The sequence below is a fragment of the Ochotona princeps genome, chromosome 6 (assembly GCF_030435755.1).
Source record: "Ochotona princeps isolate mOchPri1 chromosome 6, mOchPri1.hap1, whole genome shotgun sequence".
Lineage (NCBI taxonomy): Eukaryota > Metazoa > Chordata > Mammalia > Lagomorpha > Ochotonidae > Ochotona > Ochotona princeps.
In genome coordinates, this window is record NC_080837.1 from 3325842 (window position 1) to 3353433 (window position 27592).

The 27592-nt window shown below is 57.8% G+C and overlaps 1 protein-coding gene across 1 annotated transcript; it reads left to right on the plus strand.

The window, feature by feature from the left end:
• The first annotated feature begins 4449 nt into the window (after nucleotides 1-4449).
• LOXL1 (lysyl oxidase like 1) lies at nucleotides 4450-19757 on the plus strand. The gene is made up of 7 exons (XM_058665457.1): nucleotides 4450-5988; nucleotides 14190-14298; nucleotides 16260-16397; nucleotides 16676-16832; nucleotides 17567-17662; nucleotides 18299-18414; nucleotides 19680-19757. The coding sequence occupies exons 1-7, from the start codon at nucleotides 4806-4808 to the stop codon at nucleotides 19684-19686; spliced, it is 1806 nt and encodes a 601-aa protein (XP_058521440.1). The 5' UTR covers nucleotides 4450-4805; the 3' UTR covers nucleotides 19687-19757.
• Nucleotides 19758-27592: the final 7835 nt, after the last annotated feature.

Sequence of the window (27592 nt, forward strand, 5' to 3'; positions counted from 1 at the left end):
AAAAACATTTATTCTGTATTTTATACAGAACAACCTGAAGTCTGCATGATGACTTGGTACTCACCCAGGGGTTTACAGCGTGTCCTTCTCCACAGTGTGGTTCTGGGGTTTGGGGGTCCACACAGACAGGCGTCTCCAGGGGAGACGGGGCACAGAGCGAGTGTATCTCAATCCTTTTTCACGGAAAAGGCAGTAGAGCATCGGAGTCACTGAAAACCTGTGTGAGCGGGGCTTCTACAACAAACACTGTAATGTGAGCACCAGGGGAGGGACAGGGAAAGGACATGGATAAATAAGGGGATAAGGGGGATCCTCTCACTTTTTAAATGCCCCCAGTCAGCCTCAGGGCCTGAAACTCAGACAGTCCTGCCTAATCCTGGTTCATTTCCCTGTTCATGAAGAGCTGGGACCCCCGGGACAGACCATGAAGATACCAGGCAGCTCATTCCGGAGCCCCTGATCTATGCCCCAAATCAAAGGAGTGAGGAGGTCAGGGGGTGGTGGCTTTATAGTCTATGGAAGTAAAAAGTTTAGTTCACATTATGCGCTGATAAAAGGCCAAGTGACTTGGAAAGACCATCGATCTGCTGAAGGAGGTCTCAAGGCCCAAAGCCTTAGGACCCTGCACCCACATGGGAGACCCAGAAGTGCCTGGCTTCTGGCTTTCAGATGGACTCAGCTCTGGTTGCTGCAGCCACTTGAGGAGTGTATCCGAGAATGGGAGATCTTTCTTTGTCTCTCGTTCTCATTGTAATTCTGACTTTCCAATAAAAATAAATGATTCTTTTAAAAGTGATGTCTTAATGCAGAAAGTAACAGAGGGGGTGAGGACAGAATCCCCAAAGGGATGGGAAGGGGCAGAGACCTGAGCCCAGGAGGAAAAAGCCTCTGCCCCTGAACACAGAGAAGCCAGAGACACATGGGAGGCGGCCAGGCAGGGTGCTGTCGCGGCAGTCAGCATGGGGCCGGTGCTGCTTTGAGGGCCCCCCACCCCGGGGCCTCTGCCGGGCGCTGCCCTAGGGGAACTGGACAGGCCTCTCTGTCCAGCAGCCGCGGGCCGCAGCCTGCAACCTTGGATCGCTCAGAGGCAAGCCCCTCCCCCTCAGCGGATCCTTCCACCACCCTCCCCTTCACCACACACCCCTCCCCCAAACGGATCCCTCCCCCAAACCGATCCCTTCCCCCTGGGGAGGCCTCCAGTCTGTCCCCGCCCCCATCCCCTGGTGCTGACCCCGGAGCTGTGGGGGGCGCCAACTAGGAGGAGGGGGAAGGAGGAGGAATGTAGTAGGCTCCAAGGGGGGTCCAGAAGGGCCGCCCACCCGCTCCCCAGCTGGTAGCTCCAACCCTCACCCCCCAACCCGAGGTGAGAGGCGTAGGGGAGGAACTAGAGAGCTGGGAGGAGAAAGAGCGGGAGCGGCGAGAGGCCCCTCAGGCTCCCAGGGTCTTACAGAGGGGTGGGCGCCTTCCCTTCCATCCTCTCCCTCGCTGGACAAGGGCCCTGACCTCGCTTCCCTCCCCCTTGCCCGCGCTCTTGCGCCAGATGTGGCTGTGGGGGAGGGGCTGGCGGGGGCCCAGCTGGCAGCGGCGGCTGGTGGTCGTCTCTGCTTGCGTGGTCAGCGCTTTCTGTGCCAGCCAGCTCACCAGGCCTCGGAGCTCAGCAACCCCTCCAGCGGCTTTGCGGGATCCGAATTCAACACAAACCCATGGCAGGGGGTGCAGGCTGGTTGCAATGGCTGGCTGGGCAGCCATCCTGGGATGGAGGCTGGGGGACCCGGAAAGACCCACTCTGGCTCCACATCCATCCACAGCTGACCTGGGCAGGGTTGCACCGGCCGGGCTCCACCAGGGGAGCACACAGTAGGTGCTTTAGAGAGCCCTGCAGTCTTCCCTTTCTCTTCCAGCCCCCTTGGGCCACCAGCCCGCCAAGGCTTCCAGGAAGCCTGTCTTGGTGCTGGGAACTGTCAGCTTAGCCGCCTACTGCTGCGTGCCTGGGCTTTAAAAAACGTGGGTGTGACTCCCAGCTTATGGGGTCAGAGAGGAGCTGCCCGCCCCCATACCCAAAGACACCCTAATCCCACGCAGCACCCTCCGAAGCCTGTCCCCGCCTCCTTGAACTCTGTCAGCTCAGGCTGAGGCTGCTGGGATCCCTGGCTCTCCCACCCCAGCCTGGAAACAGAAAAATGGAAAGAGGGGGAGGAGACCTGGTTAGGGTCACCCTGGGCCGAGGGCACAGGCGACAGATCAAGCCTGGAAAATGCCAGAGAAGACCCACCCTGGGCAGATACCCCTCCCTGCTTCTCTCTAGAGCCAAGGATCTGGGCTGGCCTGGGTCCCGCTTGTATTCCATCCATCCTCTGGAGCAAAGGCAGTGCCCACCCCCCAGCCCCCGTCCCGCCCCAGGCCACAGAGGAAGGCAGAGGGGCTCTAAACATCCGCTGGCTTCCCTGGAGGCAGCTGGGAGCTGGCCAGGCATCCCGCAGGCCTGGCGCTGGGGTCTCAGTGGGGCCCGTGCCTGGCAGGCCTTGCAGTCCCTGGCCCAGGAGTTTTCAGAGCAGAGTTTATTCAAACTCAGCTGGACAGGAAACTTGGCTCCCGCTGACTCACTGGGATTCGACCTTATTAAGAAACGAGCAGGAGCGGTGGGAGCCGGGGAGCTGGGTTCCGGGCCAAGAGCTAGCCTAGGCCCTCCCCCATCCCCCAAGCTCCAGGAAGGGAGGGGGCCCTGCTTTCGGCACTACAGGCCACTGGGGTCCCCCAGCCTCCAACTAATCCCTTCACCTCCTCCTTCTGCCCTTCCCTGGTGGGGTACCTAGTTCCTCCCTCTCCTCTCCCGCTGGCAGGCAGCAGGCAGAACCCTTGGGATTCCAGGCAGCTCAGGCCAGCACTGTGGGGGGCATGAGGGAGGGGGCGCTTAACCCTGTAGGTCCCAGCATTGGCTGCGTGAGTGTCTGGTTGAGGTCCACAGCCAAGCCAATGGGTCCTGGGGTGAAACCTCTCTTGGCACTGGAACCAGATACCAGCCAGAGAACTTAGCTGTGGGTGCATGCTGGCCGGGTTACCTCCCCCAACTCCCCACCTCCCACCCTCCAGGCACACCAGGGAGATGCATGCTGGGACCCTGAAGTTGAGTGGATGAGGATTCCCCTTGGCCAGGATGGAGGTGGGGACCTAGGTCCTCAAGAGTGCCCCAGTTTGGCAAGATGGAGGGGACATATGTGGGGACCTAGTAGGGGGCAGGTGTCCCCCAGCTGGTTTGAAAGTCATTTCTGCCTCAGGCCCCCAAGGACAGGCTGTGGGCAGCAGGCTGAGTGGCATCACACCCAGGGTCACTTCCTAGGTAGCTCCTCTTGCCATGTGTCCAAAGGACATGGTCCTCCGGTCAGATGTGGCATGGCAGAGAGAAGACCCCCAGCTGAACTGCCCCCAGCAGCTGGCCAGTCCTCCTTCTGCCCTCCCTTAGCAGCTGTGCCTGCCACAGGCCTGACAGTCCCCACTCCTGCCTAACTTCTTGGGTCTCACTGATCCCTGTGTGGGTGCCGCAGTACTTCCCAGGCTCCTGCGGACTTGGACCTGGGACGTGGGAGGAGCAGCTCTCACGGGATTTCACAGGCCCGTTCTTCTAGCCCGTTTCACAGACTCCGAAGATCAAGATGCTGGAACTGCAGCATTCGTGTGCTCAGGAATGGGTGTGTATGTGAGTTGGGGGATGCCCCTGGGGTTCAGAATTAGGAAGCAGAACCAGAACTGGGAGAACTAGAAATAAGTATCTCCAGGAAGCTGGTGTTGTAGCATTAGCAAGTGAAACCTCTGCCTGCGGTACCTGCTAGCATCCCGTATGAGTGCTGGCTGAGCCACTTCCCACCCAGCTCCTTGCTAATGTGCCTGGCGAAGCATCCACGTGGGATGGGCCCTTGCATCTATGTGTAAGACCCCAAAAAAGCTCCTGGCCTCTGTGGACATTTTGGAGGGATGAGCCTATGGATGGAAGATTCTCTTTTTGTGTGTGTCTCTCCCTCACTTTGAAACTCTGCCTTTTAAATAAACAGAAATGAAGCTTCAAAGAAAAGTGCCCCCAGGGTTGGGGAGGAGGGAGGTAGAGGGTCAGTGGCCCCTTCCAGCCCAAGCAAGAAGCCAGCAAGTCAAAGGGAGGCCAAAGGGGTTGCAGCCAAAGGAGAGAGGGGCAGACTGGGGGGAGGGTGTAGCTGACACCCCCTTTTCCCTCCTCCTAGCCCTGTTCTGCCAGCCCGGCCGGACGCCCCACTGGCCCCCACCTACTCCCAGCCTCTTCTTTTCTTGCGGGCCTGTGGCTTGGCTGGGAGCTCAGAGGACTGAGCGAGCCCAGCAGCTGAGGGGGCAGGCCACATAGCTAAAACCCGGCGGACCATAGGGCCCCGCGGACGAGGCCCCAGCGGGCGGACCCCGCAGCCTCCCCCGCTAGCAGCCCGCTGCTGGTTCATTCAGAGGGGGGAAGCGCCCGCCCAGCGGCCAGCCAGTGCGGGGCCTTGGCCATGTAAGGCCCCCCTGGTGATCCTGCTCGCGCGCGCGTCCTCGAGCGCTCCTTAGTGCGTGCCCTGCAAACCGAGCCTCGCGCAGCCCCGGGCACCGCCCCTGCCCTGCCCTGACCCCCTGGCCTCGACATGCTGTCATCGGAGGAGCCGTCCCGCTCGGGACAAGGCCAGAATGGACAGAGATAGAGCCAGGGGCAGGCGAGGAGCCGTCGTGTCGTCGAGCCGGTGCCAAGAGAAGCGCGCTCAGGGGCCCGTCCCGTCCCGGTCGGTGCAGCCGGCCTCTGCACGCGGACCATCATGGCTCTGGCCCCCGCCGGCAAGCAACTGGGGGCCCTGGTGTGGGGCGCCTGCCTGTGCGTCCTGGTGCGCGGGCAGCAGGCACAGCCCGAGCAGGGCTCAGACCCGGCGCGTTGGCGGCAGCTGATCCAGTGGGAGAACAACGGGCAGGTGTACAGCCTGCTCAACTCGGGCTCCGAGTACGAGCCGGCCGGACCAAGGCGCGCTCAGAGTGGCTCCCGGGTGCTGCTGGCCGGTGCGCCCCAGGCCCAGCCGCGGCGCAGCCACGGGAGCCCCCGGCGTCGTCAGGCGCCGTCCCTGCCCTTGTCCTTGCCCGGGCGCGTGGGCTCAGACACGGTGCGCGGCCAGGCGAGGCACCCGTTCGGCTTCGGCCAGGTGCCCGACAACTGGCGCGAAGTGGCCGTCGGGGACAGCACGGGCATGGCCCGGGCCCGTACTTCGGTTTCCCAGCAACGGCACGGGGGCTCCGCCTCCTCGGTTTCAGCCTCGGCCTCGGCCTTCGCCACTACCTACCGCCAGCCGCCCTCCTTCCAGCAGCAACAGTTCGCCTACCCGCAGGCTCCCTACGTCAGCCAGTACGAGAACTACGACCCTGCGTCTCGGACCTATGAACAGGGCTACGTGTACTACCGCGGCGCTGGCGGCGGCCTGGGCGCAGGGGCGGCGGCTGTGGCGTCGGCCGGGGTTGTCTACCCCTTCCAGCCGCGAACGCGATACGATGAGTACGGCGGCGGCGGCGGCGAAGAGCAGCCGGAGTACCCGGCACAGGGCTTCCAGCCGGCGGTGGAGAGGCCGTACGCGCCACAGCCGCAGCCACAGCCGCAGCCCTCCGACGGCCTGGACCGCCGCTATTCGCACAGCCTCTACAGCGAGGGCAACGGAGGAAGCTTCGAGCCCGCCTACCCCGACCCCGGACCAGGGCCCGAGGCGGTGCCAAATGGAGCTGGTGGGGGCGGCGGCGACCCCCGCCTGGGATGGTACGCGCCCTATGCCAACACGCCACCCGAGGCCTATGCACCGCAGCCCCGCGCCGTGGAGCCTCAGCCGCCTTTCCGCGTGCTGGAGCCGCCCTACCTACCCGTGAGGAACTCGGACTCGTCGGTGCCCAACGGGGAGCGCGACGGCGCGCAGCAGGGCCGCCTCAGCGTGGGCAGCGTGTACCGTCCTAGCCCGAACGGGCGCGGTGAGTATGGGGACCCGGGGCTTGTCCTGTGCTGCAAAGCTAACACCCTGCCAACCGTCCCAGTGAATGTAGGCTCCCACAGTGCGACTCACCTCCTTGCACATTCATGCACCCCCGGGGCCAGGCGCTGGCCAGGTAAGCCTGGGGAGGAACACGGGCACTGAGGTATAGGGAGCCTGAGGGGATGACCAGGCTGTGCGAGGAGGTACCTTCCACATCTGGCTCTTGGGTCATCTGGGGTCATCAGAGCACACCCCAACACACACACACACACACACACACACACACACACACACACAAGCATTTCCCAGGGTGAGGGGTGAGGCAGAGGGGGCTGCCCCCTCCAGGCATCTGTGAGTTCCACCCTGGAGAACAATTTAGAGGGGAACCCCTTCCCAGGCCAGCTGGCTTGCAAGGCTTTAGGGATATGTAAAACATTCTGGCACCAGGATCAAGTACTATGCACTGGAAAAGTCCAGGGAAATCCAAGGCGGGTGACACACAAACGCGCGGTGCACTTGGACCCAGGCAGGCCGGGCAATGCACAAAGATCCTAACTTTGAAATGTGAGGATGTTCATCACAGACTTCTTACCTTCGTTTTGATTTTTTTTAAAATATGTCTATTCATTTGCTTATTTGAAAGGCAGAGTTACATAGAGAGAAGGAGAGACAGAGATCTTTCATCCACAGGTTTACTTCCCATGTGGCTAAAACAGGACTGAGAGAGGCAAAAGCCAGGAGCTAGGAGCTTCCTCTGGGTCTCCTATGTGGGTGCAGGGTCCCAAGCACGTGGGCCGTCCTCTGCTGTTTTCCCAGGTGCCTTAGCAGGGAGCTGGATCAGAGGTGGAGCAGCCAGGATTTGAACCGACGCTCATGTGGGGGTCCCAGCATTGAAAGCCACAAAACTGGTCCTGTATTTGATTTTTTTTATTTTACATAGTGTCTTTAATACAGCTTTTTGTAGTGGCACCTTTTTTGGGGGTGCCTTCTTTTTTTAAGTTTTTTTTAAAGATTTATTTTTTTTTTCATTACAAAGTCAGATATACAGAGAGGAGAGACAGAGAGGAAGATCTTCTGTCCGATGATTCACTCCCCAAGTGAGCACAATGGCCGGCGCTGTGCCAATCCGAAGCCGGGAACCTGGAACCTCTTCCAGGTCTCCAAAGCTTAGGGCCATCCTTGACTGCTTTCCCAGGCCACAAGCAGGAAGCTGGATGGGAAGTGGAGCTGCCGGGATTAGAACCGGCATATGAGATCCCGGGGCGTTCAAGGCGAGGACTTTAGCTGCTAGGCCATGCTGCTGGGCCCGGGGTGCCTTCTTAAGTGTTCTACCTGAGACTAGGCAGGCACTAATGTGGCCTGAAGGGTGGTGGGGTATCAGACAAGAGGGTTTGCTGTGGGTGAGGCCTGGAGCGCCTGTGCAGAGGTGGACAGACCACCTCTCGCTGGCTCAGGACTCCCTTCCCGCCTCCCCAGGGCTGAAAGAGGGGTGGTGATGGTGGTGGCTGCTTTCTGGTCTGAGTCTTCTGCTTGGTTCCAAGTGCACATGCAGTCTCCCCACTCCTTCCCGTGATTCTCTGCTCCCCAGCTTGTCTCGAGCCCAAATGGCCAGGGTTAGGGGGCAGAGAGGGCTGTTGAGGGTACCCCAGGATCCTTGGAGCTGCTGGACCCCAGGCCAGAGAGAGATATATCCAGGGGCAGCTGCACCAAAGCTGGGGCTGATCTCACTTGATGAACCCGATGGGCTTCCTGGAGGAGGTGTCCACCCATCTGCAGGTGTGTACTGGTGTGTACTGGCCCTGCAGGCTCAGGAACAGTTCACCAAAGGGGGACTCTGCTTTTGCAGGATTTTTTTTTTTTTCCTTCGAATGCAAGCCCTGGGCCTGAGGCTTGGCTACAAGCACCGTGCTTTCTGGGCAAAGAGGGGATGAATGCTTCCAAGGTCCTGCGGGAGCTGGCAGAGCCAGCCCTGGGCCTCACGTCCGGGCTCTGGGCCAGCAGGCGTCCCAAGGCCCCTCTTTGGCCCGTCCATGCTCAGGTTTCTAGGAGTGCCGGGGGAGAGAGCCAGGCTGTGCTGTAGGGACGCCTGCTTGGGCTCCATTGGACAATTGGTGTGCTGGCGCTGGTGGGGTTGGGGGGATGCCCTGGTGGGGTTGGGGGGATGCCCTGGTGGGGTGGGGGGATGCCCTGGTGGGGGTGGGGGGATGCTGCTTCCTGGAGGAGGAGGAGATATGCAGGCATTGCTTACAAGGACCATGCTCAGCAGTGTCCCGATGACCTAGTTACGGAGGCACGGGGTGTGGGGTGACAGCAGCAAGGGGGTGCGGGGACAGAGGGGGAGCACCCTGGATCCTTAGTGTTAGCTCAATACCATGGAAAATCCCAGTCCAGAGAAGGCCAAGCCCCCTCCCCCCGCTTGGGCCAAGTTTGGGAGCCTGGAGTGGGGGGGCTTCTTCTTCCATGGAGAGTGACTTCATCCCTCCTGGCCGTACACCCAAGGGCCTGAGGCCTGGTTTTTGGCAGCCCGCATGAGTGTGGGTGTGGGCGCGTCCTCACAACACCAAACACATGTGAACATCGCCCACGCATGTCTGTCTGTCCGGCTGATCCAAATGCCTTTCCCCAGCTAGGCCTTTCTCCCCTGCAAAGCGGCCTCTCCCGCGGCCCACCGTGCCATGCCATGCCCTGCTGGGTTAGGAAGGAAAGAGGCCCAGAGAGCCTCAAGTCCTTTGCCTAGTGTTTGCTTAGCAAAATCCTGGCTGAGGGCCCAGGAGGGACCCTTCCCCTTAGCTCCAGCCCCTGCCCGCCGCCCCCCCACCCCCGTCACCCTTGGCTGCCCTGAGCTGGGAGGGTCTTAGTGCTGACAGATTTCTTCAGCCCCCAGAAAACCACCATGTCGCAGCCATGGCCTCCTCCTCCCACCCCTGCCTGACTCACTGGCCTGGCTGTGCTGACCAAGCAGCAGGAGTGGAGTGGGGTGGGCAACTCTGGTAGCTTTGTGCCAGCCTTGTCCTCACCTGGAGGTGCGAGGCCTGGAGGCACCTGCAGTTCCTCTCCACCCCAGCCTGCCCCCATAGCTTCCCCATGTTACATGTGAACATCCCCAAGGGGCCCTGTGCTGCCTAGATCCTGTTTGTCTCTGGGGGTGCACCTTCTCCATCCTGCCATCTGTACCAGGATCAGGAGTCCTGGGGTCCCTGAGGGTGGCCCTGTCTGCCCTTGCCCCTGTGGGCCTGGCCTTCCCTGTCACGTGCCCTGGGAATGGTTGCAGGACAAGACAAGGGTAGACACTTTTAGGGAGCCAACAGTGGCCTGGCCTGAATGTTCTGTGGGGCTCATTGGCTTGTGTGTGTGTGTGTGTGTGTGTGTGTGTGTGTGTGTGTTTCTTGTGCCCTGTACTGAGGACACCCAGCCTCAGGGTCTCAGTCTCCATGTCCTTAGCTCTTGGAGGGCCCTATCCCCGGCAGCTGCCAGCTGGAGTCCTGCCTGCTTTCTTGTGGAACCAAGAACATATGGAAACCTGGGCAGTAGCAGTGGTGGCTGGACAGGGCCTGCAGGGGCGGAGGCTGCCACACCTGCTTCTACTTCCTGCCCCCGGCATTCCTGTGGGGTCACGGGCAGGGCCCAGAGGCCCAAGCAGAGCACCTCCTAACCACGGGCAGCTGGTCTTAGGGGACTTTGGTTGGGATCCAGGATAATGCAGGATGGGAGCTGAGCCTGGGTCTCTCTCCCCGTCACTGATGGAAGTAGATGTGTGGGTTACCTGGAATGCTGGATTTTCCAAACTCAAACCTGATTTGCTTGCCAAAGAAAGGAGCTTTGACTCGAGTTCACCACAGCTTGGTCATGCACTCTGCTGTCGCCCAGGCAGAAGGCACCCTGCGAGGGGCATTTGGGCATGTGCTTGCTCGTGACCCCAAGCCAGGCACAGGCAATCTGGAGGTGCCCTCACTGGGGACTCCGCCCAGCCCCTACTTCCCTACATCTGCCTGTGGGCAGGGACAGTTCCATGAGACTGGGAACTGTCGCTGCCCACAGGGAAGAACTTCAGGCTGGGCAGGAACATCCTTAGGAACTGCTCCTCCTGAGAGAGAGAGAGAGAGAATGTGCGGAAGCGGTGACAGAGGCCTGGCCTGGCCAGGGTGCTCACATCTCCAAAGGGCAGCCTGGGCCTGCTCCCTGACCAGCCAGCTGCCTCCTGGGCCACCCAGTGAGCTGAGCGGAATGGCCACAGACCTCCCTGCTGTGTGGGGGGTGGTGTGGGAGAGTTAAATGTGCAAAGAAGGACGAGAGAGCAGGAGCAGTGTGGGGAGGGGGAGCCTGGTGGCGGTGAAGGGGTGGTCAGGACTGACGAGATGGACTCTGGGGCTTCTTGATTGTCCAGGTTGAGTTCTATAGGCAGCTAGACCCCATGGAAGGTTCTGGGCCTTGCTTTAGTGTCCTGGTAGCTCCACTGCCAAGGCCAGGACTGCACCCTTCCTGCTGGGAGCAAAGCTAACGGTACAGCCACCTTGCCTGCCTGTGCCCTGAACGGGAGGACCGCTGGCCGATTCCCCTCTGTGCTCAGGCCCTCTGGGGTGGGGGGATGTCTTGATTTAAGAATACCCCCACTCCCTGGCTCTTGTCTATCATATGTAACATCCACCTATGGGTGGGGGAGTTCAGGTTTTTTTTTTTTTTTTAATTAAAGGTCTGTGTATTTCTGTTGGAAAGGCAGATTTTACAGAAGAGAAACAGAGAGAAAAATCTTCTATCTGCTTGGCTTACTCCCTAAATAACCACCATGGCTGGTGCTGAGCTGATTCAAAATCAGGAGTCAGGAGCCTCTTCTGGGTCTCCCACGGGGGGATGCAGGATCCCAAGGCTTTGAGTCAGCCTCTGTTGCCTTCCCAGGCCACAAGCTGGGCGCTGGATGGGAAGTGGAGCTGCCGGGATTAGAACCAGTGCCCATATGGAATCCTGGCACCTGAAGGAAGAGGGTTGTTAATGGAGCCACTATGCTGGTCTAGAGTTCAGTGGTGGGGGTGGGGGCGCCATGGACCCAGAGTGCACCTGGACCCCACTGTGGGAGAGGGGCTGGCTGGGCATCCACAGGTCTCCAGAGCCAGGCTGGCCTAGGGTCCTGCTGCCTCCAGGGTCCTGCTTTCACCTACTGGGGGCAGGGGGCAGTCCTGCTGAGGCAGCTAATCCTGCATGCTGGCTGGCTGGCTGCTTAGGGGATAGAGATGTAGAAGGAAGAAAAACCAAACCACAAGGGCACCTGTGGTTCCCTGCATTCCTAGAACAGTTGTGATTCACCTGTGGCCATTCAAAATCTCACCCAATGACAGACCTCAAATCTGTGCATTTGATGGGTAGAGATTTTGCTTTCAAACTCATTTTTATAGTCAACAATGACTAGTGTGTGTATGGGGTACTGGGCAGGGGTGTTTGGCCATGGGGTGTTGCAGGACTGCGCAGACTCATGATGTGTGACCATGGACAAGTTCAGCATTTCTTCCTACCTTAGTCTCCTGCCCTGTGTTTCAGGGAGCAGGGCAGTGGCGTGTGCCACAGAGTGCTTGGAAGCTTGCTCCATGAGGCTGCCCGCTGCCCGTCAGACAGTCCAGGACAAATACTCCTGAGGCCACAGCCTGAGCAGGACCCGCTAGCCCTTAAGGGGAATCCCATCTGCCGCAGGGGAACAGACAGGACTGTATAGGTTGAGGCTCACTGCCAGTCACTGTGGACTAGGAACACTTCCTTCCCAGCAGGTATTCCTCAAAATTAACAGAAAGAAGATGACCTGGGCCCAGCACGGTAGCCTAGTGGATAAAGTCCTTGCCTTGAAGGTGCTGGGATTCCATATGGGCACCGGTTCTAATCCTGGCAGCTCCACTTCCATTCCAGCTCCCTGATTGTTGCCTGGGAAAGCAGTCGAGGACGGCCCAAGGCCTTGGGACCCTGCACCCGTTTGGGAGACCTGGAGGCAGTTCCTGGCTCCTGGCTTCGGATCAGTGCAGCACCGGCCATTGTGGTCACTTAGCGAGTGAATCATCGGACGGAAGATCTTCCTCTCTGTTTCTCCTCCTCTCTGTATATCTGACTTTCCAATAAATATAAATAAATCTTAAAAAAAAAAAAGATGACCATGAGGAGGGTCAGGGTTCAGAATGTGAGCAGAGTTAGGGCTCAGGTTGTGAGCAGGGTCAGGCCTCAAAAGAGTGTGAGTTGGGTAAAGGCTTAGGGTATGTGAGCAGACTCAGGGCTCAGGGTGTGAGCAGAATCAGGGCTCAGGGTGTGAGCAGGACCAGGGCTCAGTGTGTGAGCAGGCTCAGGGCCCAGGGTGTGAGCAGTGCACAGGGCTCAGTGTGTGAGCAGGCTCAGGGCTCAGGGTGTGAGCAGGACCAGGGCTCAGGGTGTGAGCAGGACCAGGGCTCAGGGTGTGAGCAGGACCAGGGCTCAGTGTGTGAGCAGGCTCAGGGCCCAGGGTGTGAGCAGTGCACAGGGCTCAGGGTGTGAGCAGGCTCAGGGCTCAGGGTGTGAGCAGGACCAGGGCTCAGGGTGTGAGCAGGACCAGGGCTCAGGGTGTGAGCAGGCTCAGGGCCCAGGGTGTGAGCAGTGCACAGGGCTCAGGCTGTGAGCAGGCTCAGGGCTCAGGGTGTGAGCAGGACCAGGGCTCAGGGTGTGAGCAGGACCAGGGCTCAGGGTGTGAGCAGGAACAGCACTATCCTTTGCGAAGCTGCTCTCCTAGCTCCCTGACCCTCTGAGCCTGTTCATGAAGCTGCCTGAGGAGGGAGGGTCAGGCCCGCAGAGCTACATGGAGCCATCTGTGAAGGGTTTATTGAAGCAGGGCCTGTGGTGGGGGCCAGCGGCTGTGTGTCTCCTTTCTTCCTCACCCCCACTCCCATGGCTTCTGGGAGCTGAGTGTGAGCATGGGCTCCCAGCTGGTTTGGGGGCCTGAGGGTCCCTTAGGAGGGACTACAGACATTCCTGGGGGCTCAAGTAATGGGGCCTGGGCTGGCCAAGAGGTCCCCATCAGCCAGAAACCACCTCATCGGCACCCACCCTGTGCTGCAAGCTCCCTCCTCTTCCTAGTAGGTGTGGTCAGCTTGGCTGACTGACCAACTGCCCAGGAGGCCCAGGGCTGTGCACAGGCCCAAGCCTGTAAGCTTCTGGGGCATTTCCTCAGGCCCTCTGCCCTTCACTGGGTGGGGGGATATGGGGAGGCTCTGATGACTGAGCCCCCACCACACACTCATTCCTTCCTTATTCCCAGGCAGGATGCTGCGGTTAAGACACCTGCATTTGGTTTCTGCTGATCTCTTAGGAACTCTGAGTTGGGACCCAAGAATGCACCCACAGGGGAGGGAGGAGGTGACAGGGGGCTGGTGGGGAGGGCACAGCCACCCCAGAATTCACAAGGGTTGGAGCCATTCTCCAAGGCCTGCCCTGTATATTTAAACTCTGGGCTCTGAGGTACAGAGGGAGGGGCCAAGCCCTCTGGCAAGTTGAACTCCAGATGTGGTCAGGGCTGGCGGCCTGGCAGGTGTACCCCCCACATCGTGGTGGGGAGGGACACAGAGAGGAGGGCCTGGCCTGGCTTGAAAGGCAGTCCCAGAAGGTGAGACTGAGCCTCCAGGCCTAGGACTCTGGCTACAGAGCCTGCCTTCCTGCCCAGCCCTTCCTGCCCACCCCTCCTGCCAGTCAGCCAGCCAGCCAGCCAGCCAGCCAGCCAGCATCCACCTGGCACTGCCCCTGAGCCTTCTGGAACCCACTCCAGGCCAGAACCCAGCCTGGAGGTGGCAGGAGGATGAGAGGCACAGAGGCAGGGAGTAGCTCAGACAGGAAATGGATGGCTTCCTGGGTTCTGCCTCCAGGCCTTTGTTGACACTGCTCCCTGGACAAGAATACCATCTCCTACTTCCGCTCCCCCTTCCATGTTCCTCCTCCATTCTGGCCCTTTTAGAAGGTCTTTGGGGACCCCAGAGATGCTCATTGCCGCCTCCCTTCTCCCACCTACATCTGAACACCCCCCAAGGGTGCAAAGCTTGGGGGGGTGTCTGGGCTGGGCTCTGGGGAGGTGGAATTAAGTGATCTCCCGGCATGCACACAATGGCGGGGGAGGTGACCTCTGGATATGCACACAGCTGGCCTGATGCCCATGTTTCTCCTCTCGTCTAACTCTTCCTGCCCCCACCCACTCCCCGCCCATTGCAGGCCTCCCTGACCTGGTCCCAGACCCCAACTACGTGCAGGCATCCACGTACGTGCAGAGAGCACACCTGTACTCGTTGCGCTGCGCCGCTGAAGAGAAGTGTCTGGCCAGGTAAGGCGCCGGAGGATGCAGTCTCCCGGAGCACAAGTGTATGTCCCAACCAGGTGGCCTGCACGCTGCACGACACTGGCCTCCCAAGGCCTTGGTCTCTTTGTCTCAGCGAGGAGCAAGTGGACATCTGGCTTTTGTGTGTTCATCACTACACAGGGGCCTCCCACCTTCTCACCAGCCCTAAAGGGAATCATAGCAGCTAAAGCTCAGCTCACCTGGGCTACCCCCTCTCTCAGGAAGTCCTTTTGGATAATGCACCTGCAGGATGAATGAGCGAGCCGTATACACGCAAAGGCCAAACGTCTCTGCCTGATCCAGTGGGCCCTGGGGACACGGCGCTGGCAGAGGGGGCAGCAAACCCGTTTGCTTGAACCTAGTTTCCATAGTGAGGAGGAAACCATACTCACTCCCTGCCCCTTGCTCCTGGGGCTCATGTCTCGCTTACGTGGCTCATATGTGTTTACTAATTCAAAAGGCAGAATGGAGGAGAGAGCGAGACAGAGGTCTTCCATCCACTGATTCCCACAAGACCACAGCAGACAGGGCTGGGCCAGGCGGAAGCTAGGAGTCAGGACCTCCAACTAGGTCTCCCATATTGGTAGCAGGGGCCCAAAGACTTCAGCCATCACTGCCTGCTGCTTCCCAAGGCATGTAAGCAGACAGCTAGGTTGGAAAGTGGAGCAGCTGGGAGTGGTAGGTACATGTGGCTGCCCGTGTGAGGGCAGGCAGGGAATACACACCAGAGGGTCATACAACCAGCCGTGTTCTTCGTTGAGAAAAGTCTGACGTAGGGACCGGAGCAATGGCTCAATTAACTAATCCTCTGCTTTGCAGCATCAGCATCCCATATGGGTGCTGGTTTGTGTCCTGGCTACTCCACTTCCCATCCAGCTCCCTGCTTGTGGCCTGAGAAAGCCGTCAAGGACGGCCCAAAACCTTGGGACTTGCACCCGTGTGGGAGACCTCGAAGAGGTTCCCAGCTTTGGATTAGCTTAGTTCTAACCATGGTGGTCATTTGGGGAGTGAATCAGTGGATGGAAGATCTTTCTCTTTGTCTCTCGTACTCTGTGTAAATCTGCCTTTCTGATTAAAAAAAAAAATCTTAAAAAAGAAAGAAAAGTCTGACTTACAGAAAGAAGCAGCGTGTGTAACTAAGCAGGGTGATTGGACCCATTCAGAGGCTGGTTACCTGCAGGTGGCCTGGACAGCTTGCACAGTGTAGTCTGTGTCGGGCTGCCCCCGCGGGTCCATAGCCAAGGCCTGGCTCTAAGGCTGGGCCTTTTCCCACGGTGATCTTCAGGCAGGACGCCATGAGCACAGACACGGCTCAGACACAGACAGATTCCCAGACGTGGCCGGCCTTATGCCCTGGCAGACGGGAGCCTGGGGCCTGCTGCCAGACATCCCCGAAGCTAATCCTCCATGGCCACCTCCCACTGCTGGTCTCGGGTCCCAGACCCTCCTGACTGCCAGAAACACGCCCCTGAAGCCAGCCGGGACAGCTGTCCCCGGTCAGCCGTGGGAGGGAGGTGCCTCTCGGTAGCCCTGCTGTCTCAGATGCCCATGTGCACACGTCTCCTGTGTGTGTGTGTGTGTGTGTGTGTGTGTGTGTGTGTGTGTGTGTGTTGGAAGCTCTGTTTGGGAGTGAGGACTTGGCCGGTGTGCTGTGAGCAGGCAGTCCACATGAGACCTGTATTTCCTGGACGGAAATGGGCAGATGGCCCCTGGAACTCCCAGCCTGAGTGTCGGTGCTGGTAGGGCTCACAGGTGATGGGACAATCAGGACGGACTCCCCAGAGGGAGGAGGCTTGCTGAGCTCTGGAGGCCGGGGTCAGGCTGCCTGGGCAGCAGCCGTGTGCCGTACGGAGAGAGCCACCTTGTTTGGAGAACAAGACTCTGGTGCAGGAATGGCAAAGACTGCACCCAGCCACCTACACGAGTATCCCCGTCTGAACCCCCAGCACTGCCTATGCCCCCGAGGCCACCGACTACGACATACGGGTGCTGCTGCGCTTCCCCCAGCGCGTGAAGAATCAGGGCACTGGGGACTTCCTCCCTAACCGGCCGAAGCACACCTGGGAGTGGCACAGCTGCCACCAGTGAGTGGGGCAGTGCCCCTTCTTCTCTGGGCATCGGGTGGGGGTCCCCTCGCCACCTGCCAGGGGCAGCTTTGCAAGGGGGTTGGGGTGGGGGGAGTGTTGCACAGTGAAGGGGCATCCTGCCCCAGGCTCAAGGCAGGTGGGTAGAGGGAGAGGTGCTGCCTAGTAGGTTCTGGGGACCCAGGAACCTAGGTGGCTGTGGCAGGGGCCCGCAGAGTCCCCTGGGGCTGCCCCCTCTGGGTGGAGACAGGCTCCCAGGCCCTCCTTCCTACCGGCAGACACTACCACAGCATGGACGAGTTCAGCCACTACGACCTGCTGGATGCAGCCACGGGCAAGAAGGTGGCCGAGGGCCACAAGGCCAGCTTCTGCCTGGAAGACAGCACCTGTGACTTTGGCAACCTCAAGCGCTATGCTTGCACCTCTCACACACAGGTTGGGGCTGGAACCGATCGGTCAAGGGGTCTGGGGTACAGGGTGCTAACACTGGGCCCCAGGCCAGGGGTGTAAGGCAGGCCAGCTGGGGTGGGTTGACCACTCGACTCTTTCTTCTGTCTTGGCCTCAGGCTACCCCGGGGTCCTGTGGGGACAGCCAACCCTTCCCTCCCTCCTAGCCCAGCCCCCCTTCTTGCCTCATCTCTGGGGCTGGCGCAGCAGCAGCTGGGTGGCACATGGTGCCTGTCATTTTCCCTTGCCTTATACCACGATGCAGGGAGCAGTCACACAGGGGGCAGGGGTTAGTCTCCTCCCCTAGTTTGGAGCTGTCGGCATCCAGTGAGGCTGAAGAACAAGCTGAGCCAACTTCATTCCACTGCCTAAAGCCCCCCACTTTGCTGGGCCTGCCCATCTGTTACACCCCACAATAAGATCAGACCTCCACCTTTCACTGTTAACCCCAAACACCTAAGACTGGGGTGTGCCTGTCTGTATCTGTTGGGGAAACGGGGTCCAGGTGAATCTATAGCCTTTCCATTCACATCCAAGGCAACCCACCTGGCCTGTCTGCTTTCTGGCCCCTCCCACCGGCCCCACCTCCTCCGCCCCACCCCCTCGTGACCTTCCTACTCAGTGGCCTTAGCAGGGGGCAGATCCATGGCCAGCAGGAAGAGGGATGCAGATAGCCCCCGGCTGGCTTGAAGCAGCCCCCAGCCTCCCTCTCCTCTTCCCAGGGCCTGAGCCCAGGCTGCTACGACACCTACAACGCTGACATCGACTGCCAGTGGATCGACATCACCGATGTGCAACCTGGGAACTACATCCTCAAGGTGAGGTGCTGCTGCACCTGCTTCCCATGCTCAGCGCTCTCCGCCCACACTCCCTGATCCTCAAGGCCGCTCCAGCCCTGGGTGTGTCCTGTCACCTCCTGGCCCTGCTGCCCGCAGGCTGCCCTTCCACAACACTGCCTGTTTCCATGACGACCTTGAGGGACTACCTTCAGATACCTGAGGCAGGACGGCCTGCGGGCCATGTGGTCCATCCCTCCCACCTCCGCCTCCACCCGGAGGTCCTCTGGCATGGGATAGATCTTCTGTGCATCACTTAGAAAGGGACATGTGATGAGCAGCAGCAGCTGCAGGCCTGGAGTTAGGACCCGCCTTGCCACTGCATTCCCTGGGACAGGTCCCCACTTCTTGGGCTCTGAGCTCCCCATGCTGGTCAGGCTGACACAGGCCCTGCTCTGGTGGCAGCCTGGGGTGTCTTGGATGAGGAAGAGCAGATCCTGCAGTCTTGGACTCTGAACTGCCCTTTTCTGTCGTGTCTGCCTCCGTTCCCCTTCTCCTGCGTGGCCATTCTGCATGCGTGTGTCTGTCAGTCCGGCAGTCATTCACCTGCCTGCCACGTGACATGAGGCCTCCAGGTTCACATCTCCCTCCCTCCTCTCTCCTGGGCGTGCTTGGCAGGTGCATGTGAACCCCAAGTACATCGTCTTGGAGTCTGACTTCACCAACAACGTGGTGAGATGCAACATTCACTACACAGGCCGCTACGTCTCCACCACAAATTGTAAAATTGTCCAGTAAGAGACCCCCCACCCCTCCCTCACCCTTCCCGTCCTAATCCCTTACGATGAAGTCTCAGAATTCAACTGAAGCTCTGGTCCACTGCTGGGGGACATGCAATGAGAGCCCCCCAAACCTCTGTCCCCCAAGTGTGGGCTCATTAATGGATGGTAGGGGAGGAGCATAAGCCTGTGAGCAGAATCAGGGCTCAGGGTGTGAGCTGGGACAGGGCTCAGGGTGTGAGCAGGGTCAGGGCTCAGGGTGTGAGCAGGGTCAGGGCTCAGGGTGTGAGCAGGGACAGGGCTCAGGGTGTGGACAGGGCTCAGGGTGTGAGCTGGGACAGGGCTCAGGGTGTGAGCTAGGACAGGGCTCAGGGTGTGAGCAGGCTCAGGGCTCAGGGTGTGAGCAGGATCTGTGCCCATTTACAGGCAATCCTGGCCTTATCTGTCCCCAGAACACCCCCAGTGTTCCCAAGATTCTCTGCCTATTCTAGGGTCCCCCACTGTGCCTCCTCCTCCTGAACCCCTCCTTTTAGCTCCCCTGAGTGCGGCTGTGTCCCTATGGCCCAGTCACTCTAGACCTAAGCATATTCACCTCCTCCCCTGTGCCCAGGAGGCTTGGCTGCAGCCCTTCCTCTCCCAGGGCTGTGTGGGGCATCTACCATACCAGGTCCCCAGGAGGTTGTGAATATGGAGGAAGAGGAGGAGGAGGAAGGGGGCAGGCAGGAAACCCAGGGGTTGTCTGGGGGCTCAGGGCCTACAGCCACCACCCTGCAGCTGCTGGGAAAAGGAGCCAGGACCAGTGTCCCCCACCCTACCATTCCCCGGAGGCCCTCGGCAGGGCCAGCGGGAGAAGCAGCAGCTGTGCCTCCTCCCGTCCGTCCCCAGGGGCCTGTGGGCAGTGGCCGCCGGCCCGGGTCCTTCCTCTCAGAGCTCTTTACATAAGTGTTTGGCCAGACCCAGGACTCATTAGCGTGTCCCAGTGACCCTGTCCACAGGCGGGCAGGCAGCTGGACCAGCCGGACACAGCGTTCCCAGCAAGGATGCCTGTGGGCTTCCATTGCGTTTCTGAGCAGGAAAAATAATAAGGAAGGAAGAATTTGCAAAGAATGTGCAGACAGTAGAGCAGCAGTTTTGCTAAAGGCCCAGAAATCAACCCCCACGCCCACCCCCACCCTGGGCTAGGGGTTGGGAGTGGGGTGAGGTGGGGTTGGGGGGAGCGGGGAGGCATGGAGGGACCCTGACCTTGCAGCCAGTCCTTGACCTGTGTCTTGTTTCTGCAGATCCTGATCCCCACAGGGACCGAAGGCCCATCTCTCCCCATCCCAGGAGGTCTCCACCGAGGGGCCCAGCCCCCACCCGCAGGCAGCATAGGCAGCCAGCGCCCCAGGTGGGGGTAGGGTAGTGAGGAGGCCACCCCTTCCTGCAGGCCTCAGGGAGTCTTCATGGGCCACTGAGGCCAGGGGGCCTCTGCCAGCCAGGCCCCTCCTCCCCTCTGCAGCGTTGTGTTGGATTTTTTATGTTCTTTTGGTGTTATTTTTGTTTGTTTCTTTTATATTTGGGCCACCGTGGAGTGAGATTGCCTGGCTATGCTGAATAAAATGAGGGTTTTCTACTCTGGGGCCCTGTGTGTGGTCCTGGGTGGACTCAGAGACCCTTCTCTCCTTTGGTCTGCAAAATGCGAGGACGGGACCCCCATCACCCAGAGAGACTCCTGCAGCCACCTGCAGTGCTCTGTGGGGCCAAGTGCACTTCCCCGGGAAACAACAGGAGGGGTGTGCAGCAATCCCCCCACCACCATGCCCTGGCCCTCATCCACTCCTCATGCCTCCCAGCCTCACTGCTGCAGGCCAGGTCGGTCAGGGTCCAGGAGCCTTTAACCCTAACCCTGGGAGAGACCCCATTCCAGGAAGCAGAGCGGGGGTAGGGATGGCAGAGCCTGCAGCAAGGGGAGCATGAAGGAGCAGGGGTCAGCCAAGGCCACATGTTCCAGGGTACCCTGTGGAGTGGAGCTGTGGACCCAACTCCCAGAGGGGAAGAACCGAGGTCACAGGGACAATGGAGGGGCTGTAGGGGCTGGGCCAGGCTGTCCCCTCCATGCCCAGGACCCTGCCAGGGACAGTCCCCAGGAACGACCCCGGGCCAGTGGGTGCCTGCTGGCATGACCCTCTGAGATGAGATCTCCAGGGAGGGGCTTCCATCCGGGTACTGGCTGGGGAGGGTAAAACAGCTACAACATGCGGGTGGTAGTTGGGTTGCCACAGCAGCCCCCAGCCTCCTTGGTAGAGCCATCTCAGTGGGACTTCTGGAAGGTTTGCCGGGGTTGGGAGCTCCCCCAGACTCTCCTTGCCCTGCCTCAGCCATGCCGTACCCCTTCCTCTGGCCCTGGGAGTGGCCTAATGTCCCCCACCTGCTCAGAGCACCACCTCTCCCAACAGGCTGGGCAGAAAGCAAAGCCCAGAAAATGCCCGTGATAGGAAGGATGAGGAAGGGTGCTGACTCCTGGGTTTTGAGGGCGCTGACTCCTGGGTTTTGAAGCAAAAACTTTTCTACTTCATATGAAAGCTAATTCTAGTGTTTATTGAGGCTAGGAGGCAGCTTTTGAATAATTACATATTTCATTTGAAAATCAGAGAGAAGGGGACCCGGCGGCGTGGCCTAGTAGCTAAGGTCCTCACCTTGAATGCCCTGGGATCCCACATGGGCACTGGTTCTAATCCTGACAGCTCCACTTCCCATCCAACTCCCTGCTTGTGGCCTGGGAAAGCAGTCAAGGATGGTCCAATGCTTTGGGACCCTGCACCCACGTGGGAGACATGGAGGAGGTTCCTGGTTCCCGGCTTCAGATCGGCACAGTAACGGCCGTTGCACTCACTTGGGGAGTGAATCATCGGATGGAAGATCTTCTTCTCTGTCTCTCCTTCTCTCTGTATATCTGCCTTTCCAATAAAAATGTTAAAGATCTTAAAAAAAAAAAAAAGACAAAATTACAAAAAGAAAGCTCCCATCCGTTGGTCCACTCCCCCAAATAGCCACAATAGTCGGGGTGGTGCCAGGCCAAAGCCAGGAGTGTAGAACGCCGTCCAGGTTTCCCACCATGTGGGTGGCAGGGGTCCCAGCAACTCGGGCTGCCTTCCAGGGTGCAAATCAGCCGGGAGCTAGATGGAAGCTGAGCAGGGACTCGAACCGCCATCTATGTATGGGATGCTGATATCATTGCAGATGGCGGCTTTAGCCAGCACGTCACAGCGCCGGCCCCCCAAATTTCCATTTGTCTGAGCATGAGTTCTCCCAGGCTGAAATGGAAGGTCATTGTATGTGACTTCAACTCTACCCAGGCAGACACCGGGGTAGGGGAAAGAGAACCATGACACCCCCCTCCTGCATCTGACACAGCCTCACTTGGTGTGGATGGCCAGTGTCACTCCTGGCTCTCCTGGGTAGGGGCAGGCTCAGGGAGCACTCCCTGCCCAAGGTGACCCACTACGGCCCTCTGCACCCCAGAACTGAGCCAGGGCAGCACTGGAACTAGACAACTGGATGTGTCTGGGCTCTGGGGACACCGTCCCCACTTCATGGGAGACTTGTGTGTGTGCGCGCGCATGCACATGTGTGTCCACAACCACCTGCAAAACACAATAAAAGGCTGAGGCCCCGAGCAAGGTATGGCTGCTTGCCTGATGTGCACAGCTGATAATTTGCCATCTCTTTGCCTCTTTGGGGGAGCTGTTGACTTTGCTTTACTCTGCTCTCCGAGGTCACTGTCCCTGCCTTCCCCCTGCGGGGCGGCTCCAGAACATCTAAGCAAATAAGCAAAAAATCCCACTGTGTGTTTACTGCAGGCTCAGCGCAGGGGGCCTGCCCTCGCTGACAGTCCCTGCATGTGGCGGCCACCAGGGGGAGCAGGATGGCACTATTGCAGGACTAGTGGCTGGTCCAGCATGGGTGATGTCAGCTTGGTTCAGACCCAAGGCCGCTCTTGGCCTTTCTCAGAGGTGGGTCGAGGGACAGTTTACATAGAGCGAGAGCCTGAGATGCAGCCATCTGCCCACCCCACAGCGCAGATGTGGAACACCCCCCCCCCCCCCAGTACACGACACTGCCCCCATGCTGGGCTCCTCTTGCTGTCCCTAGGCTAATTTCATGCCTTTTGTCCTTTCTCCTCCTGGGTTTCTTCAGTTCATTCTATGCTATATGGATGAGTCAGTTGTAGAGCTTGCTAGGATATGTTGATGCTGTAACTCACCCACACGGTGTTCAATGAAAAGACCAAGCTAGCATTCTCATTGTCTCAGATACTGATGAGAACATCTGAAATTTATTCTTGGTTATTTTTTAAAAAATATATTTATATCTGAGAGGCAGAGTTACAGAAAGGAGACAGAGAAAGAATAATCTTTTACCTGCTGGTTCACTCCCCAAATGTCCCAACAGCCAGAGGTAGGCTGGTCTGAAGCCAGGAGCCAGGAGCTTCATTCAGATCTCCCGTGTGTGGGTGCAGGGGCCCCAGGGCTTGAACTATTTACCACTGCTTTCCTGAGTGCATTAGCAGGGAGCTGAATGCGAAACTGAGCGGCCGGGACTCGAACTAGTGCTCAGATGGAGTGCTGGTGCTGCGGCTTGAGGCTTAGCCTACTGTGGCACAGTGCTGGCCCCTCACATTGGTTTTCATTTTCATCTCCCGAATAACTACCCATGTGCTTGCTGGCCATCCCAGCTGCTGCCTGAGGAAATCTGAGCCCAAGTGCTTGGCCCCATCGTAACTGCCCTGTCACCACCGAGTTGGGAGAGCTAGGATTCTGCCCCATCCTGCTGTGTTTTGTATTTGCAAATATTTTCTCGCTGCTTGTGCTGCCTTTCTCATGGTCTTGCTGGAAGTGCCTTGTGAAAAAGTTTTCGATTTCACTGAGAGCCAGTTTATCAGCATTTTCTTTTCCTCTTTATTTACGGATTGTGCCTTTTGTCCTGAGGAATCTCTACCCAGGGGCCAGCACGTGGCACAGCAGGTAACACTGCCACCTGGGAGGCTGTCATCTATATTGTGTCCTGACTGCTCCACTTTTTTTTCTTTTTTTAAGATTTACTTATTTTTTATTGGAAAGTCAGATATACAGAGAGGAGGAGAGACAGAGAGGAAGATCTTCCATCTGATGGTTCACTCCCCAAGTGGCCGCAACGGCTGGAGCTGAGGCAATCCAAAGTCAGGAGCCAGGAGCTCTTCCAGGTCTCCCACATAGGTGCAGGGTCCCAAGGCTTTGGGCCGTCCTCGACTGCTTTCCCAGGCCACAGGCAGGGAGCTGGATGGAAAACAGGGTTGCTGGAATATGAACCGGTGTCCATATGGAATCCCAGACATGCAAGGTGAGGACCTTAGCCAGTAGGCTACCGTGCCGGGCCCAGATGCTCCACCTCTGATTCAGCTAGCTCCCTGATAATGCGCCTGGGAAAGTAGTGGAGGATGACCAAGTCATTGGCCCTGAAACCATGTAGGAGACCCAAAGCGGTGCCTGGCTTTGGCCTGCCCAGCCGTAGTCATTGCAGACCTTAGGGGAGTGGACCATCTGATGGAAGATTTCTCTTCCTCTCGCCTCTTTCTGTGTAACTCGGTCTTTCAAATAAATCATCTTTTCAAAAAAGAAATGAAGTAATTTCCTAAACAAGGTCACGGAGGTTTAATATTACCCTGTGATTGTTATGTTGCATTTTGCTTTTTCACTGACTGAAGATATCTCTAATTGTCTTAACTTCTCTTCTGAACCCCAAAGTGGCTTAACTTGGGGGTGTTGTTGGATTTCCAAAGCATCTGGGAATTTTCCAGATGGGCTTATAGTCTCGTGTCATTCCGATGAGAACACTCTGAGTGATGCCATTGTTTTCCGATTCGTTCAGATTTGATTTAGGGCCCAGAACACAGTTTGTCTTGCTCAAGTCCCACACGCCCTGGATGAGGAATGAGAGTCGGCTGGCGCTGGGTGGGGAACACATGGCTGCCGCTGATGGGGTCGACACAGCTGGGGGGTTACACAAAGCACAGCACTGGAATGTAGGATGCGAGTGTCTGTCCAGGATCCTGCGGGGACCCCAGCCCCATGGCCTGGCTTCTGGGGAAGACCCCACCAGCAGCAACCCCTGGGGAGACGGGCTGAGCATCAGTGAGAGTCTAGGGAGGGCCTCTGTGGTCCCTTGTGACCATGTGTCAATCACCGCCTTGGTCCTGCTCTGTTCGTCTGGAAGATGTTCTGATGTTTTCCCTTGAAGCCATTGCTGTCTAGGTTACACTGAGGGGACCTCGCCTGTCTGTGCCATTGCGGCCACTTGGGGAGTGAATCCCTGGACGGAAGATCTTCCTCTCTGTCTCTCCTCCTCTCTGTATATCTGACTTTGTAATAAAAATAATTTTTTTTTTACTTTCACATTTTTTTTATTATTCATCTATGAACTTTTCTTATGTAACACCGTCTCATAGGCTCTGGGATAATAAAATAAATAAATCTTAAAAAAGAAAAAGAACAGAACAGAAAAATTGTCGGTCAAAAGACATCTGGAGCCTGGGGCAGGGCCCCAAGGTCCCCGCCCCCTTGTCATTGTGTCTCTGCCTACTTTCTCTGGTGCCAGGACCCCAATCCCTTCTTCTTTTCCTCTCTCTCACCTGTCTCAGCTTAGGAGCATCTGACACAACTCCCACCTTCAATACTGGCCAGTGCAATAATAATGTTAATTTTATTTGAAAGGCAGAGAAACATGCACCGATTTTTTTTCTAGTCTCTGGTTCATTCTCACATGTCCTCAACAGCTGGGGCTGGGCCAGGAGCCAGGACCTCCATCTGGCTCTCCCGCGTGCATGGCAGGAACCCCAGAACTTGAGCACTTGCTGCTGCCTCCTGGGGTATGCGTGTGTGGGGAGCTAGATCTGGAGCACAGTGACTGGGAGGGACTTGAATGGGCATGTGGATGTGGGACATGAATGTGGTGGGTGGTGGCCACGCCTGCTGGATTGGATGCAATTCTACACCTGGGTCCCTGTGAGAACAGAAGCGGGAGTCCACACGGAGATTTCTATTGTGGCCATCAAAAGAGCTCAACAACGCAGACTGCAAACCCCTCGGTGTCCATCATGAATTGCAACCATCTGTCCTATCCTACACCCAGCTGTGACAACCAACAGACTGGTGCCAGTGTGGTGGCGCAGCGCATGAATCCCCCACTTGCCAGACGTCCCATATGGAAGTACTGGTTTGAGTCCCAGCTGTTCCACTTCCAACCTGACTCCCTGTAAAGGTGTCTGGGGAGAGAGAAGAGGATGGCACAAATACTTGGAAGACCAGGAAAGACCTGGAAGAAGCTCCTGGCTTCACCCTACTGAGCCATGTGTGAGCTGTATGTGGGTATGGATGAGCTGTGGCTGGGCTGAAACATCCAACAGTAAGAACCAGATTGGGTTGAAGGCCAGTCAGGAAATGTCACTGTTTCTGCTAGGATAGGAGGGGAACTGAGTAGGGCTGGCTCATGGACCCACTGGTATGTGTGAAATCTGGCATTGGGAGAGGTTCTGATGGAGGAGCCTGGGCAACTCCTCTGGCAGGACACAGTCTCAGCAGGTAAGCGCAAGAAGCATGATAGAAAACAGCCCAGAACAGGCCATGGAAAGTTTCCCACTGGCATACATTTGACATGGGTCAGGGGCAGACCAGGCTGAACCAGTTCACATCACCCACTGGCAAATCCGAGCACCAAAACGGAGTGTAGGTCGAGCCAGGTTTGGTCGTGACAAAAACCAGTGCACATTACGGAATGCCAAGGTGAAGTGACCTGTACCGGATGTGACTGCAGCGCCCAACCAGCACACGTGAGAACCAGGGAGGGAAGGGGCAGAGCCAGTAGGGGGAATGTGGGGGGTCACCTGCTAGACAGCTACTCCCACCAGAAAGCATGAGCTGAAATGGGGGCAGGCCAGACTAAGCAGGGCTACAACACCTGTGTGCCTCATGTGGACCAGATCAGGGAAAAGCCAGGCTGGGCTGATTGTTCCCATTGGTACAAACAAAAATTAGAGTGAGTGAGGGTTGATTGGGCTTAGCCGCAGCATCAGCTGGCAGAAGCTGGCACTGGGGGCTAATTCTGTCAAGTTACACTGCAGGAGTAGCCTAGGAAGGAAATAGTGGGCTCCTCCGTCTTGGGTTACCACTCCCACTAGAGGGCACGAAAAGCAGGATAGGGGCTGGGGTGGCTAGAGAGAAAGGCACCCACCAGCATGTGTGTGGGCTGGATAGTCAGGCTGGTTGGGTTGAACTAAGCTTCAATGCCCACTGACTTGTAGGAAGGCTGAATGGGATGTGGGACAGACTGGACCAATTTGCTGCTACACATACTGGCAAACCAGGATAGGGTGGGGGACTGGTGGGGGTTATTGTGGGTCGCTCCGACAAGGCTGCAGCTCCCATTGGTTTATGTGAGGGCCAACTGTGTGCTGGGCAGAATTGGGCTGGACTGCAGCACCCATTGGTTCCAGTGGAAGACAGGGCTGGAAACAGAACTGACCCAGCAATTGCAACCACCAGCTGATTGGGGCGATGGACTGTGCCGGGCCCTGTGCTTGCTAGTACATACAAGACTCTAGTCTGGGAACACCTCCAGACAAAGTTTCTTTGGGGATCTCCCCAATAGAACTGCTGGACTCAGAACCCAAAACATGAAAAGACAGAGGACAGAACAAGTCAGTCAACTACCTCATCCATATGTTGGCAGTGAAAAACTGGGCAAACAGAGACTCTAAGATGGACTTTGTCAATCAGTGGATTCTTCAGCGACCTCATCATGCTTGGAGTGGTGAGACTGGCAGCAATTCATAACTAGTGAACTATCACAACCACTTGAGCAAGACCCTCAGAGCATGCCCCACATCAGGGACCTGGGATGGGTGGGAGACTGGGTGGGGCTTCTCCCTTTATCTCCCCCTTTACCCCAGATACATGGAAATAATAGTCTTACCCACTTTCCTGTAGCCCTTGAACCTTTTTGCCCTAATTAACTATGTAATGAATGTAAAAAAAAAAATGCTCCAGGTTTCAGACTAGTCCATCGGCCATTTGGGGAGTCAATCAGACGGTGGAAGCTCTCTCTCCCACACTCTCTATAACTCTGTTTTTCAAATAAGTAGATACATAATTCTTTGTGTTTTTTTTTAAATTGTTTTTTT

Coding starts and splice junctions, on each gene's coding strand:
- LOXL1 (XM_058665457.1), top strand. CDS start 4,806: ATGGCTCTGGCCCCCGCCGGCAAGCAACTGGGGGCCCTGGTGTGGGGC. Junction 5,989..14,189: donor TCCTAGCCCGAACGGGCGCG/GTGAGTATGGGG, acceptor CGCCCATTGCAG/GCCTCCCTGACCTGGTCCCA. Junction 14,299..16,259: donor GAAGAGAAGTGTCTGGCCAG/GTAAGGCGCCGG, acceptor CTGAACCCCCAG/CACTGCCTATGCCCCCGAGG.